The 15,547-nt window shown below is 35.7% G+C and overlaps 1 protein-coding gene across 2 annotated transcripts; it reads right to left on the bottom strand.

Moving 5' to 3' along the window:
* Positions 1-536: 536 nt before the first annotated feature.
* slc33a1 (solute carrier family 33 member 1) lies at positions 537-10,988 on the bottom strand. Of its 2 annotated transcripts, XM_041797417.1 has the most exons (10): positions 10,913-10,988; positions 10,752-10,778; positions 10,079-10,529; positions 9,830-9,983; positions 6,248-6,443; positions 5,939-6,138; positions 5,661-5,845; positions 5,464-5,581; positions 2,034-2,249; positions 537-1,914 (listed from the first exon to the last, which is right to left on the bottom strand). In XM_041797417.1, the coding sequence occupies exons 3-10, from the start codon at positions 10,486-10,488 to the stop codon at positions 1,747-1,749; spliced, it is 1,647 nt and encodes a 548-aa protein (XP_041653351.1). In that variant the 5' UTR covers positions 10,489-10,529; positions 10,752-10,778; positions 10,913-10,988; the 3' UTR covers positions 537-1,746. The 2 variants fall into 2 exon arrangements, with proteins under 2 accessions (XP_041653351.1, XP_041653360.1); XM_041797426.1 differs by lacking the exon at positions 10,752-10,778 and having other exon boundaries at positions 10,913-10,961.
* Between the last annotated feature and the right edge of the window lie 4,559 nt (positions 10,989-15,547).

The following is a 15,547-nucleotide window of genomic DNA, read 5'->3' as shown; positions in this document are numbered from 1 at the left end:
CAAGCTCAGTAGCTTCTGCAGCACAATCACAACCCTGTAGTCTGATATTGTTTTGGCTGGACCCGCACAGGCACCTCAAGGGAGCTACGCTGTGTGTGACGTAATCGTTTCAAGAAAGATGCGGATAGCCGTCCACACGGAGAAGAAAACGGTAGTCGTTTACTGATTTATGCACTCTGGGACCCGTTTTCAAAAAGTATCGTTTACAGTCACCCAAAACGCTGTTTCCATGTGGATGAAACACCGATACGACAAAAAACTTTTGTGTATATGCCTGAATTCGTCTCCGTATGGATGGGGCCTGAATGGGAGGAAGCTCTCACACCATTATCCTGACCCTTGACCTTATGATCAGAGCGCAGCTGCCAGAGAAGAGACAAAGTCTGTTTTCAGGCTCAAATCTCTGTTCTGATGCTTTAAATGATCCATAGACCACTGTGGCTGGTAGATTTGGCAGATTTACCTCACAATGAACAAAAAAACAGCATTAACAGACTGTTAACTTTCAATAAAGGCAGTGACATCAGCTAACAACAGACTGGACTGAGATGAACTGCTCTGTGATTTTAGATTGGAGTGTTAGAGGGGCGGGGTCATTCCCTAGTGGGGGCTCATGACATCACCAGCTCACGATGGCCCCGCCCACATTAAACCTAGCAAGAAAAGAAGTGAGGTTTAAATCCAAAATTCAGTCCCATGTAGATCTCAGTGTTTTCACATGTTTACAGCAACCATTTTCCAACATATCTACTGTAAGACAAAAACTTTGGATTTCACTTTACAGAGTCTTTAATGAGCTATCTGACTCTGCCCCGTTTCAGGAAATGGATGTAGCGCTCCTGATCCTCCTCTCAGCTCAGGAGGGGGAGGAGAGCAGAACTTTATTCCAGCGGGGAGGGCCAACCGAAGCTAAGGGTGGGGCTAACTCCCTACATGACATCATGAGGGGAAAATCTGCCTGTTTCAGCACACGTTTTTTTATATGTGTAACATTTAAGTGTAGCTTACCAGATTCAGGTAAAGGTAGCAAATATAGACTGAGTTGATCTCTATGTAGACTGTCTTGGTTATTTCAAGAATTGAAAATAATGTTGATAATGGATAGATGTTTTAAATATGTTGTGCAAATAAGAGAATAAGGAATGTGCTCTCAGCTTCATGTGGAAAACTAACGGGTAACAAAATGGTCCACTCTCGCCGCCTTCTCAGCTGAACTGCATCTTAAATAAGATCATCTCTGTAGCTGCTCTATAGAAAAACTAACCAAGGCACGAATTACTCCAGAGGAAGAAAGATATTTGAGCAAACATTACAGAAGAAATTCCTTGTCGCCGTCTGTGGCTAAAGCCAAAATCAACACGATAATGTGACTTTTACTTCATGGAAAATATAGTTAACTGGTGGATATTAATGCAGATTTAACTTTGTCCCTGCTAAGGTTTGGTTCTGTTGAGCAGCATAAATAATCAGTGTTATTTTTTCTTAAACATCAGGGATATTATCATTTGAGGGCCCTGTTACAGTGAGAGAGCGTGCCAGCAAGTCAAACTTTCATTTTCATAGAAAAAAAATCCCATCTTTCATCAGACTTCAGTACTTCAGATGACAGCAGTGAGAATGTTTTTTTCTTAATGAAGCAGCTCAAGAACCAGACGGACTAGACCAGATGGATTTAAAAAACTGTACTTTGAGTCAACGTCTGAAGACAGTGAGGGGATAAGTCTGTGGTTTGGTTCATCCGTATCATTACCGATCAGCTCTGCACCTCCATGCAGCCGGGCTCTGCTCCTGCAGCTGCCTCATTTTCTTCCCTAACCACACCCACCAAGCTAAACCAATGACAACGCACACCAGTGACTCCACATAGTAGCCATCCAACGTCGTCAGACAAGTGCCGCCCTCCTTAATGCAGAGCTGTGGATGAGAAGAGGGAAAAAGGAAAGAGTTACAACATGAACAAGTATGGGACTGTGCATGCAGTTAGATAGGTGCTCAGTTAAATATCATGTAGCACCCAGTTCCCTCTTTCTTACCCCAGACTCTTCTGCAGAGCCGCAGCTCTGCCCCACAGCCCCGTCACACACTTTAGAGGTCAGTGGGTCCACCAACCACAGAGCCACAGTGGATGGCCAGTTTCCACCCAGGTTAGTGACTGTGTTCAGGAGGGTCATGTAGGTCCCGCCGATCAGGGGGTCGCTTACTTTGGCATGAAAGGCCATGCAGGCCACATACATACTGTACAACGCCACCTGAAAAAACATGGGAGGGGTCCGGTCAAGATCAAGCCTCAGAAATTAAAACCTTTACTTCCATTTAATCTGCATTCTTTAATGATTATTTCAGATGTAATATACTGATCTGATAAGATGAGAGCAAGAATCCAAGTTCAAACAGAAGTGAATGTACAACCTCAGTTCCATAAAAGTTGGGGCGCTGTGTAAAATGTTAAATGTAAACAGAACATAATGATTGTAAAATCTTATAAACCCATATTTAAACAACATATCAGATGTTGAAACTGAGACATTTCACCATTTCACCAAAGCAGTAGCCCATGTTGGATTTGATGGTAGCAATAAATCTAAAAAAAACTTGGGACAGGGCAACAAAAGGCTGGAAACGTAAGTGGTACCACTGAAAAACAACTGAAGGAGCATTTTACAACTTATTAGGTTAATCGTTAACAGATCAGTAACATGACTGGGTATAAAAGCAGCATTTTAGAGAGGAAGAGTCTCTCAGAAGTAAAGATGGGCAGAGGTTCACATCCGTGAAAAAACAGTGTCCACAAATTTTTGAACAATTTCAGAAAAATGTTCCTCAATGTAAAATTGTGAAGACTTTGAATCAAGAGTCCATAATATCACCAAAAGATTCAGAGAATCTGGAGAAATCTCAAGGGACAAGGCTGAAGGTCAGTATTGGATGCTGGTGATCTTGGGGCCCTCAGGGGCCACTGCATTAAAAACAGCCATGATTCTGTACTGAAATCACTGCATGGGCTCAGGAACACTTCCAGAAATCATTGTCTGTCAACACAGTTGGCCGTGCCATCCACCAATGACAGTTAAAGCTGGATCATGGAGAGAAGAAGCCATATGTGAACAGGATCCAGAAACACCGCTGTCTTCTCTGGACCAAAGCTCATTTAACATGGACTGAGGAAACATGGAAAACTGTTCTGTGGTCAGATGAAAACTACAGAAACTACAGAAGCCTTGTCCTGTGGGCAGCTCTAACATCTGGAAAGGAACTATCAATGCTGAAAAGTAGAGAGAGCTTTTAGAGGAACATATGCTCCCATCCAGACAATGTCTCTGTCAGAGAAGGCCTTGACTATTTCAGCAACACGATGCTAAACCACATACCACATCCATCACAACAGCATGGCTTCACAGGAGAAGAGTCCGGGTCCTGAACTGGTCTTCCTGCAGTCCAGACCTCCAGAAAACATTTGGAGCATCAGAAAAGGGAAATCTAGCAAAGAAGACCCAGGACTGTTGAGCAGCTAGAATCCTACATCAGACAAGAATGGGACAACATTCTTCTCCCAAACCTACACCAACCGGTCTCCTCACCTTCCAGACATTTACAGATTGTTGTTAAAGAAGAGGTGATGCTACACATGGTTAACATGGCCCTGTCCCAACTTTTTTGAGATGTATTGCTGCCATCAGATTTAAAATGAACTAGTGTTTTTCACACATGGTAATATGTCTAAGTTGAATCACCTGATATGTTATTTGTGTTCTACTGTGAATAAAATAAGGGTTTATGATTTGACAATCTTTGACTTTTGTTTTCATAGACATTTTACACAGTGCCCCAACTTTTTTAGGAACTGGGATTGTAATCTGCCTCACTAAAATCCAGGTGCATCTCAAAAACATGAATAAAACAATGTCATTAAGAACAATTTGATTTTTTACCGCTTCATTTAATTAAAAAGGGAAAATTTCAGTGATTGCACATAAGTTAATATATAACATTTTTTTTTTTTTTTTTAGCTCAAATCTTGATGATTACAGCTCATGAAACCAAGAAACAACTCCCTCACAGTATCAGAATAATACATGATTCCAATAAAAAAGAATATCTACAACTTGACTTGATAAAGCTCAGCAGATGACATGGCACCACCAACCATCTCTGAAAACTCTGGACTACTAACAACTAGGGCTGAACGATTTTGGGAAATAATCTAATTGTGATTTTTTTGTGATTTGATATGCGATTATTCCCTTACTTTCTTTTAAACCTAAACAAGGGCTGAACAATTCTTTAAAAGAATCTAATTTTGATGAATTTATTTGCATTGAAGGGGTTTTGTCATTCTTATATTTAATACGAAAAAAAGTTCAAAAAGGAAGAAGGTAGGATTTTTTTGTAGACTATACCCAAAATATGGAATCTGAATGATTGCATGACATGTCATGCATAACATCTGCTTCAAAAAATGAAAATAAAACTGTTATTTTGACACAAATTTCAGGTCAAAGAAATATTGCACCTTTTGTAATTTTAATATTGCAGCAGGCCATATTGCAATTTCATCTAATTTGCGATTAATTGCGCAGCCCTACTAACAACCTGGCTTCTGCACCTCCATTCTTGAGAGGGACTCAACTTCAGTCAAGATGGCCGACACTGGCGTCGCTATACATCCAATCCATGCTGAAGTCCCAAGTGGAAGCTTCTTCTCCGTGTTGGACTCAGCTGCCTGTGTTTGTCAGTCTTTCTCGCGCCTAACCCTTGGTGCTGGATCTCAAATATATCACCTTCCCCACTGCGTTACCCTGAACCTAACCACTCAGGTCTTAATGCCTAAGCCTGACCTTAGACGTACGGACTTCCGGTTGAGACTTCTGGTATGGATTGGATGTATGTCGGCCATCTTGTCTGCAGCAAGGTACTCTTGACATTCTTTCCTCAGACCCTGACTTTCAAATGAAATGCAGGATTTACTTTTAGCTGAAAAGAGGAATTTGGACCGATGAACAAAATCCTTTTTTATTATTTAAAATTCAACCACAAGGGGGCGACAGTATGATGAGACCATCGCTGCTGATCTCTGCTGTTTACCTCGTTTTGAAATGAGGCTTCTGTTCAGTAAAAACAGCAACTCAGGAGTCATATTTACTAAACAGAAAGCAACATTTCGTTTTCATTTATAGATATGTCAAAATAAGGAGGAAACCCAGTAAAAAATACACTTTCTGGTTGTGCTGGAAGTGGTCTGAGAATGTGCATTAGCACTGGAAATGACACTAGTACACGGCACAGATGTGCCTTATGAGGTATGAATCCAAAATACAGGAAAGTTTTACTTTTCAAAATCGATTATTTAAAATTTTAACGTTACTACAATATTCTATCTTTTTGGGTGCACCACTGCAGAGAACATGAGGATAACACAACATGTTTAAAAGAGGAGAAACAAGGAGAGCAACAGGAATGCCAAACCTGATGCAATGCGTAGCTAAGCAGCACAATAGCATAGTAGTAGATAGGGAACCCTCCGTCCTGTTTGACACTGGGGGTCCACCACACCAGCAGAGCGTACTCCAGTCCTATGAGCAGCCTGCCACAGTATCACAACAGGTCTCTTAGCTTTAAGTTTATCACACGAGCATGTGAAGAAGAGCATGTGAGTGTACAACCTGAAGGGGAACGCCTTGTAGAAGACATCCAAAGGTCTGGGCCCTGCTGTGTATTTACTGATGATCACAGGAAGCAGGATCTGCAGAGGAACCATGGGCACTGCCAGCAATGCCAGCTGCTCCTTAGGAACTCCGGCTTCCACTAGTTTCAGACCAGTCACAGCGTCGGCTGCAGAGAAACCGACCTGAAACACACAGAGAAGACGCACAAGGGAGATGAATACTGATGTAAACGTCTACAAGGTAAAGCAAATATTGATCAAGAAAAGGCCACGCACTTTAGCTGTGAGAAGCAGGACACAGAAGGTGAAGACTGTAGGCATTTTGATGATAGAGAGCAGGAGCTTGTAGGTTTCCATGACGCCCTGTGTCTCCTCGTGCACCCTCCTCTTTCCTTTGCCGTGCTCATTTTCCCTTTTAATGATGGCCACCAAAGTTGTAGACACCAGGAACACCATTCCCCAGAAAAATAAGAAGTCTGCATGCAAAGATTCAAAAGCATTACTCGATATACTGACTGCAGTTTACTCATTTGGGGTAGTATTTTCTTTTTCTCATGAATCCAATACAACAAGGATTGGTCATACCTGGTAAAGTGACAATGCCTGTGTCCTTTGGCACCACTCTGAGGTATTTGTTACAGAAATCTGCCGATTCCAGAGCCAGAAAAAGCACATTTCCCAAAAAGTAGCCAGCTGTCTGGCCCACAGAGTTACACGTAGAAGCATAGCCCACGTTCTCTCTGGATAACATAGTCAGGGCCCAACCGTCCACAGCTATGTCCTTAAAGGCAGAGAAGATACAGAGCTTTAGTGGATAGAGAAGAAACTGTCTACTGCAGTCCTCTCACCAATCACTTTATTAGGAACACCTGTTCAACTACCCAACCGATGTATTCAGGCATGTGGACATGGACAACATGATCAGCTGATCTTTAAACCAATCGTCAGAGTAGGGAAGAAAGGTGACTTCTGAGACTTTAAAATGGTTTTTGGTGGTCTTTGCTGGGGTTCATACTTGAGGCACACAAAAGATATTTGGGATCAGCGCTCAGGGAAAAAGTCCATTTGGTCCCAATTTGAGATCTGAAAATCGTCTTCCACCAAAAAACATCTGTACAACCATAATTTAAGACTCAGATATTAACCTCTTATTTATCACAGTTCTGTTTCATAAAAAAAGGAATTTTGACCCAAGCGCTTTGCTATCAGACACGTAACATAACTTGGAAAGTGTTTGTGGGGTCAAAAAGTTCAATTAGAGCCACTGCTTTTTATTTTGTTTTAATCTGGCATCTGTAAAGCCACTAAAATTTTCAGGTTTAATTTTTATCTCTGTAAATCACTGATCATCAACTGGCGGCCTGAGGGCCAAATCAGGCCCCCAAAGCTTCCTATCCGGCCCCCAGAAGATCATTAAATTCAAAAAGGAAGAAAAGAAAATGTTGTGGTTTTAAGGTTTGACTTTAAATGTCTGCAGCTGTTAAATCCATCCCAAAAACAATACTGATTTTTTTTTTCATTTGATCTGTTTTTACACAAAAAAATCACTTGTCAGACATTATAAGTAAATATTTAAAAAAATGCATATGTTTAAAAAAATGGGTTAAGACTGGTGGAAATGTTGCAAAAATGGCCAGATTGTGTTGAAAATGGGTTTGAGAGTGGCACAAAGGGAGAAAAAGAAATGGCAGGAAAAGTGGTTAAAAGTGGTTAAGAAGAGGTTAAAATGTGGCAAAATGGGTAATGGAGGAAAAAAGGGGCAAAAAGTTTCAAAAATTGGTTAAAAATGGCAAAAATGGGGCAAAAAAGTATTGAAAAGGGGTTAAACAGTGGCAAATGGATAAAAGTGGCACAAAGGGGATAAAACATGCAGGAAAAGTGGTTAAAGAGGGGTTTAAGAATGGCAAAGTATCAAAAATGGTTTAAAAGTGGCAAAATATAGCAAAAAATAGCCAGGCAGAGTAGTAAAACATGGGTTGGAAGGGGCAAAAAGTGACAGGGAAGTGGCAAAAGGGGCTAAAAAGTGGCAAAAAAAAATTGAAGTAGCAAAAATGGGTTAAGAGTGGCAAAAATGTTGCAGAAGTGTCCAAATGAACTAGTGAATAGAGGTTAAAGAGTGTCTTGAATGAGTTAATATTGGTGCTAAATCACAACTGGGGAGGGCCCATTCCCTGGGATTTTTGGGAGCCCAGCCTATTCTGTGGGTAAAATGTTCTGCATTTTTAACTAAAATACAAATACTAAGACAACGACATGTTAATTACACCAAAGCATTTATTTAATTTTGGTTTATTTTAAAGTCTGGCCCCCAGAGTCTCTGTCAAGGCTAAATCTGGCCCTTGTGCAAATGAACTTGATGACCCCTGCTGTAAATGATCCTTGTGGCCCAGCAAACTTCTCCTAAGTAGCACTGATGTCTCCAAAGACATTCACTGCTTCTTAAAATCAGGGAATGGCATAGCACAGTGGTTCTCAACCTTTGTTCAGCGATGTACCCCCTGTGAAATAATTTATACTTTCAGTGAAGTACCCCCTAAACCATTTTTGGCTGAAAAAAGGACATTCAACAGTGCGGTGACATTAATGTCTGATTTATATTAGTGACATTAGTTGTGGCATTAGCCACCATTAAGCATTGCTCCTTTAACCCTTAGAGCTCACGTGGCACGGATCCGTCCCACAGGCACACCCCTTTGTAATTCGCTTGGTAACTTTTGAACTGTAAGTCGTAGGCACTAACTTGTTTTTTCCTGTGAAAGCTCTGTGTTGTGCCTTTCTAATCATGACTTTCATACATTCGTAGCAGAACAGGAGAACTATCTCCTGTGGGACAGCAAGTTTCCCTCCAGAATCTACCTGCATCTGGCAGTCCTCCACCCTCTAGCTGGCCTGACTGGTGCACACCTCCTGAATAAACTGTCCTCTCTCCCTGATTACATCCTGCATTCACCTGGAAACCTCTGCTTTCAATTCCTGCTGCAAGACTTTTCAAACCACTGTCATGCCTCCATATACTGTGCTGAACAAATGTATTAGACCACCTGTCATATCTGTCTCAGAGACCATCCAGCATCATGAAGTGCTTTAATGCGGACTCTTTCATTTTCAGTCAGCTCTCCATGTTTTACCATTCTGAACAGGAATGAGGAATTTCAAACTGAATTCACCCAAATCTGAGCCGGCTCACTGGGCTTCTCTGAGAAGTCAGAAATGAATCAAGCATAACATTCAACCACTAAAACTCATTTTTCTGTTCAGGAATGACAGTAAATAACTATAATTTGACATATTAATCAAGAAATAATAATGTGCTTGACTATTTTTTCAGTTTTTTTGTAAATCAGTAAATTTGAAAATTCATGGATAACAATAGTAATTATATTTTAGCATTAAAATATCATTTGGGTTAAAGAGCTTCTACATGTTGGTGTATTAACCATTGCAGAAACATAAAAATGATTTTGGTAATTACCAATGCTGTTAATTTAGGGCAGCTGTGGCAGAAACCTGACTTTGGTTAGGGTTAGGGTGGTCTAATAAATTTGTTAAGCACTGTATTCTACCTTGTGACACAGTGATCTTACACTCTGTCAAAATGTGCCTCAAAGTTGCTGTCCCTGAGCACAATAGGCATGGTGGGTCCCTGTCAACCCAGTATATTAGCTTCCTCTTCTCTGCATCCTCCCAGTTCATCCACAGTCCCTGCTTAGCCTGAGCTACAGCCTTAGTACACCTGACTACTTCCTCCTGTATACGCACCTGCTCATCTAGACAGGAGGAAGTAGTTATCATAAAGTTAAAAACAAATTCAAAACATACTATTCCAATTTCTCTATGGACCAGGAACATTTCTCCAACACTCTGTTGGCCCGTTTTGGTGAACCTGTGTGACCTGCAGCCTCATGTTCATGGCTGTAGTTGGCTGAAATGAAACTCAGTGTGGTCTGCTGCTGTAGCCCATCTGCTTCAGGGTTTACATCACATTTCTTCCCCATTCCAATGCTCAGTTTGAACTTCAGCACACTGCTGTGAACACGTCTACATGGCTTCATGCTCTGGTTGCTGCCACATAATTGTCTGATAAGATATTTGCATGAATAAACATTTGAACAGGCATACCTAATGAAGTGGTTGGTGTCTGTTGTTTCAGTGTCCATGATCACATACCTGTGTTGCTGCCAAGAAGGCAAGCATAAAGAAGACTGCAGTAAGTGTTAGCACATTTGGGCCTCCTTCACTCTGCAGCAGTGAATCCACTGACATAGAGAGGTAGATCATGAAGAGGCCAAGCAGGTACTGTGTGGGGACCAGCCAGGACTTTCTGCAGAATTATATCAGTAATGAATCAGAAGAGCAGGAGAATAATCCACAGTAGTTCAAACATCAACATAAACAGAACACAAGTGTCCTCCTTACCTCCTACCAAACCTGCTGAAGTAGAGGGCATCCACCAGTGGTGCCCAGAGAAGCTTCAGACTAAAAGGCCAGAAGACAAAGCTGAAGAAGGCTTGGTCTTTGTAGCTTACGTTCTTACTCTGTAAGATTAAAGGGATGCTACCCGCCAGTCCCAGAGGAATCCCCTGAAGCACATAGAGGAAGAGGAGGAGTAACACATTGCCCAACTCTCCACGAATCCCAGGCTGGACTCTGCGCCTCCTGTCCTCAGAGTCAGACCCTCTGATAAGATCTTCACCTTCATCCTCAACCTCTGGTTCTGATCCAGACTCGCCCCTGTCCATGCCCCTCATGTCCTCAGGTGGAAGAGTGGTACCCGCCAGCTTCCTCTGCCGCCCGTTCTTGTGAGTGGTCAAATCTGAGTGCTCCATGTTGGAGCACGGGCATCAAACCTGCTGTGCCCTCTGCAAATCTGCAAAACACATCAGCCATATCAGAGCTGTTTGACTGTTGGCTAACCTGCAGTCATCTGATTCCCGTCATATTGTGCCATAATCATCACACTGGCTGCTCGAAGAAAACTTAAAGAAAAGAAGGAGCAAAGCACAACACTGAAATTGATTACAGTCAGCAATTAAGCTCAATTATGGAGCAGAGAAATGAATGAGAGTCAGTTCAAGTTAGCCGCTGTCACCTCAAAATTAGCAGATGTTACGTTGACCTGGAAATAAAGGACAAGAGTTAACAAAACCACTAAAGACAAAAATGTAGGTAAAATAAAGGAGAGAATGTTAGAACATAAAACGGCCAGGCAGTATGGGTAAAAGTGGAGTGACAGGATGAGTTCATGCATACCTAGTGATGATGACAGCATGCCGATTCAAACAAACTGAGGACAAACCGCTGAATCATGAAAACAGACAGACATTCACAGCAGGTTAAAAAAAATAAAAATAAAAATATTACAACGGCAGGTTAAAAATAAACAATAAATATATTACAACTGCAGGAAAAATAGATATATTACAAAAGCAGGTACAATAAATATATTACAACAGCAGGTTAAAAATAAATAATAAATATATTATAACTGCAGGAAAAATAAACATAGTACAAAAACAGTTTAAAAAAAATTACAACAGCAGGTTAAAAAAAATAAAAATAAAAATATAACAACGGCAGGAAAAATTAACATAGTACAAAAACAGTTAAAAAATATTACAACAGCAGGTTAAAAATAAACAATAAATATATTACAACTGCAGGAAAAATAAACATAGTACAAAAACAGTTTAAAAAAAATTACAAAAGCAGGTTAAAAAAAATGAAAATAAAAATATTACAACGGCAGGAAAAATTAACATAGTACAAAAACAGTTAAAAAATATTACAACAGCAGGTTAAAAATAAATAATAAATATATTACAACAGCAGGAAAAATAGATATATTACAAAAGCAGTTACAATAAATATATTACAACAGCAGGTTAAAAATAAATAATAAATATATTACAACTGCAGGAAAAATAGATATATTACAAAAGCAGTTACAATAAATATATTACAACAGCAGGTTAAAAATAAATAATAAATATATTATAACGGCAGGAAAAATAAACATAGTACAAAAACAGTTTAAAAAAAATTACAACAACAGGTTAAAAAAAATAAAAATAAAAATATAACAACGGCAGGAAAAATTAACATAGTACAAAAACAGTTAAAAAATATTACAACAGCAGGTTAAAAATAAACAATAAATATATTACAACTGCAGGAAAAATAAACATAGTACAAAAACAGTTTAAAAAAAATTACAACAGCAGGTTAAAAAAAATAAAAATAAAAATATTACAACGGCAGGAAAAATTAACATAGTACAAAAACAGTTAAAAAATATTACAACAGCAGGTTAAAAATAAATAATAAATATATTACAACAGCAGGAAAAATAGATATATTACAAAAGCAGTTACAATAAATATATTACAACAGCAGGTTAAAAATAAATAATAAATATATTACAACTGCAGGAAAAATAGATATATTACAAAAGCAGTTACAATAAATATATTACAACAGCAGGTTAAAAATAAATAATAAATATATTATAACGGCAGGAAAAATAAACATAGTAGAAAAACAGTTAAAAAAATATTACAACAACAGGCTAAAAAAAATAAAAATAAAAATATAACAACGGCAGGAAAAATTAACATCGTACAAAAACAGTTAAAAAATATTACAACAGCAGGATAAAAATGAATAATAAATATATTACAACGGCAGGAAAAACAGATATATTACAACAGCAGGTTAAAATAAATAATAAAAATATTACAACGACAGAAAAAATAAACATAGTACAAAAACAGTTTAAAAAAATTACAACAGCAAGTTAAAAATAAATAATAAATATATTACCACAGCAGGAAAAATAGATATATTACAAAAGCAGTTACAATAATTATATTACAACAGCAGGTTAAAAATAAATAATAAATATATTATAACGGCAGGAAAAATAAACATAGTAGAAAAACAGTTAAAAAATATTACAACGGCAGGTTAAAAATAAATAAAAATATATTACAACGGCAAGTTAAAAATAAATAATAAATATATTACAATGGCAAGTTAAAAATAAATAATAAATATATTACAACGGCAGGAAAAATAGATATGGTACAAAAGCAGGTTTAAATAAATAATAAAAAGATTACAATGGCAGGAAAAATAAATATAGTACAAAAACAGTTAAAAAATATTACAACAGCAGGTAAAAATAAATAATAAATATATTACAACGGCAGGGAAAATAAATATATAACAAAAGCAGTTACAATAAATATATTACAACAGCAGGTTAAAAATAAAAAATAAATATATTACTACAGCATGTTAGAAATAAATAATAAATATATTACAACAGCATGTTACAAATAAATAAAACATTTATTACAACAGCAGTTAAAAATAAATATATTACAACAACAGGAAAAATAAATAATAAACAATAAATATATATTACAACAACAGGAAAAATAAATAAATTACAAGAGCAGGTAAAAATAAATATATTACAACAGCATGTTAAAAATAAATAATAAATATATTACAAAGGCAGGGAAAATAAATATATTACAACAGCAGGTTAAAAAAATAAAAATAAAAATATAACAACGGCAGGAAAAATAAACATAGTACAAAAACAGTTAAAAAAATATTACAACAGCAGGATAAAAATAAATAATAAATCCATACAACAGCAGGAAAAATAGATATATTACAAAAGCAGGTTAAAATAAATAATAAAAATATTACAACGACAGAAAAAATAAACATAGTACAAAAACAGTTTAAAAAAATTACAACAGCAAGTTAAAAATAAATAATAAATATATTACAACAGCAGGAAAAATAGATATATTACAAAAGCAGGTACAATAAATATATTACAACAGCAGGTTAAAAATAAATAATAAATATATTATAACGGCAGGAAAAATAAACATAGTAGAAAAACAGTTAAAAAAATATTACAACAGCAGGTTAAAAATAAATAAAAATATATTACAACGGCAAGTTAAAAATAAATAATAAATATATTTCAACGGCAGGAAAAATAGATATATTACAAAAGCAGGTTTAAATAAATAATAAAAATATTACAACGGCAGGAAAAATAAACATAGTAAAAAAACAGTTAAAAAAATATTACAACAGCAGTTTAAAAATAAATAATAAAAATATTACAACGGCAGGAAAAATAAACAGTACAAAAACAGTTAAAAAAAATATTACAACAGCAGGTTAAAAATAAATAATAAATATATTACAACAGCAGGAAAAATAAATATATTACAAAAGCAGTTAAAAATAAATATATTACAATAGCAGGTAAAAATAGATTATAAATAAATCATGACAGTAGTTTAAAAATAAATAATAAATATATTGCAACGGCAGGAAAAATAAAAATATTACAAAAGCATTAAAAATAAATATATTACAACAGCAGTTAAAAATAAATAATAAATATATTACAACGGCTGGAAAAAAAATTACAACAGCAGGTTAAAAATAAATAATGAATATATTACTACAGCAGGAAAAACAAATATATTACAAACACTTTAAAGATAAATGTATTACAACAGCAGTTAAAAATAAATAATAAATACATTACAATGGCAGGAAAAATAAATATATTACAAAAGCAGTTAAAAATAAATAATAAATATATTACAATGACAGGAAAAATAAATATATTACAAACACATTAAAAATAAATATATTTTACAACAGCAGTTAAAAATAAATAATAAATATATTACAATGGCAAGAAAAATAAATATATTGCAAATGCATTAAAAATTAATATATATTACAACAGCAATTAAAAATAAATATAAATATATTACAATGGCAAGAAAAATAAATATATTACAAATGCATTAAAAATTAATATATATTACAACAGCAATTAAAAATAAATCATAAATATATTACAATGGCAGGAAAAATAGATAATAAGTTTATTAAAAGATCAGGTTGAAAAAAAATAATAAATATATTACAAAGGCAGGAAAGATATATATATTACAAAAGCAGGTATAAATAAGTACAGTGTGATACAACATCAGGTAAAGAAACAGGTTCAGAATAAATATATTACAACAACAAGCTAAAAAATAAATATATAACAACAGCAGGTTAAAATTATTGTTATTATTATTATTATTATTATTATTATTAACATTGTTATTATTATATTAATATTATTATATCAATATTATTATTATTATTATTATGTTTCTGTTACTTATATTTCTATTGATATTTCTATTTAATTTTATTATATCTTATCCTATTTGTTTTTTTTTTTTTTTCAACAAACTTTATTATCAGAATATTTTATACAATGATAAATGTAGTACAGGTAAAAAAGTATTCATACAGCAAGATTTTAAAGGAAGAGAACACACACAAACACAAACAAGGACAGTCCATAACGTGATAAGAACTCACATAAATGAATGAATGAATAAATACATACATACATAAAAACATGTGATATCATTCTACTCTGCAGGGATACATTTAACACTACTCATCTGGCACTATACATACATACATACATATATACATACATACATACATACATACATACACACACACACACACACCCCCACACACACACACACACACACACACACATATATATATATATATATATATATATATATATGTATGTATGTATTCATATATGCATATTCTGGATTTCAGCATAAAATAATGATATGTTTGGAAGAATATCAAGAAACCTGGTTTTATGAACATGATGTTTACCTTAAAGACATAGCAGTGTTATCAGATTACAAACTTGACATTTTTTTGTGTCTTTGTATAAGAAGAGGACCAGACTTTCAGTTATGGGAATTAGGATCTCATGGGTCTCCCAAATTCACAGAGAACTGGAAGGAATAT

The sequence above is a fragment of the Cheilinus undulatus genome, linkage group 2 (assembly GCF_018320785.1).
Source record: "Cheilinus undulatus linkage group 2, ASM1832078v1, whole genome shotgun sequence".
In the NCBI taxonomy this organism is placed as follows: domain Eukaryota; kingdom Metazoa; phylum Chordata; class Actinopteri; order Labriformes; family Labridae; genus Cheilinus; species Cheilinus undulatus.
The sequence above is the reverse complement of the archived record's forward strand: the minus strand, read 5'-3'. Positions and strand labels throughout refer to the sequence as shown.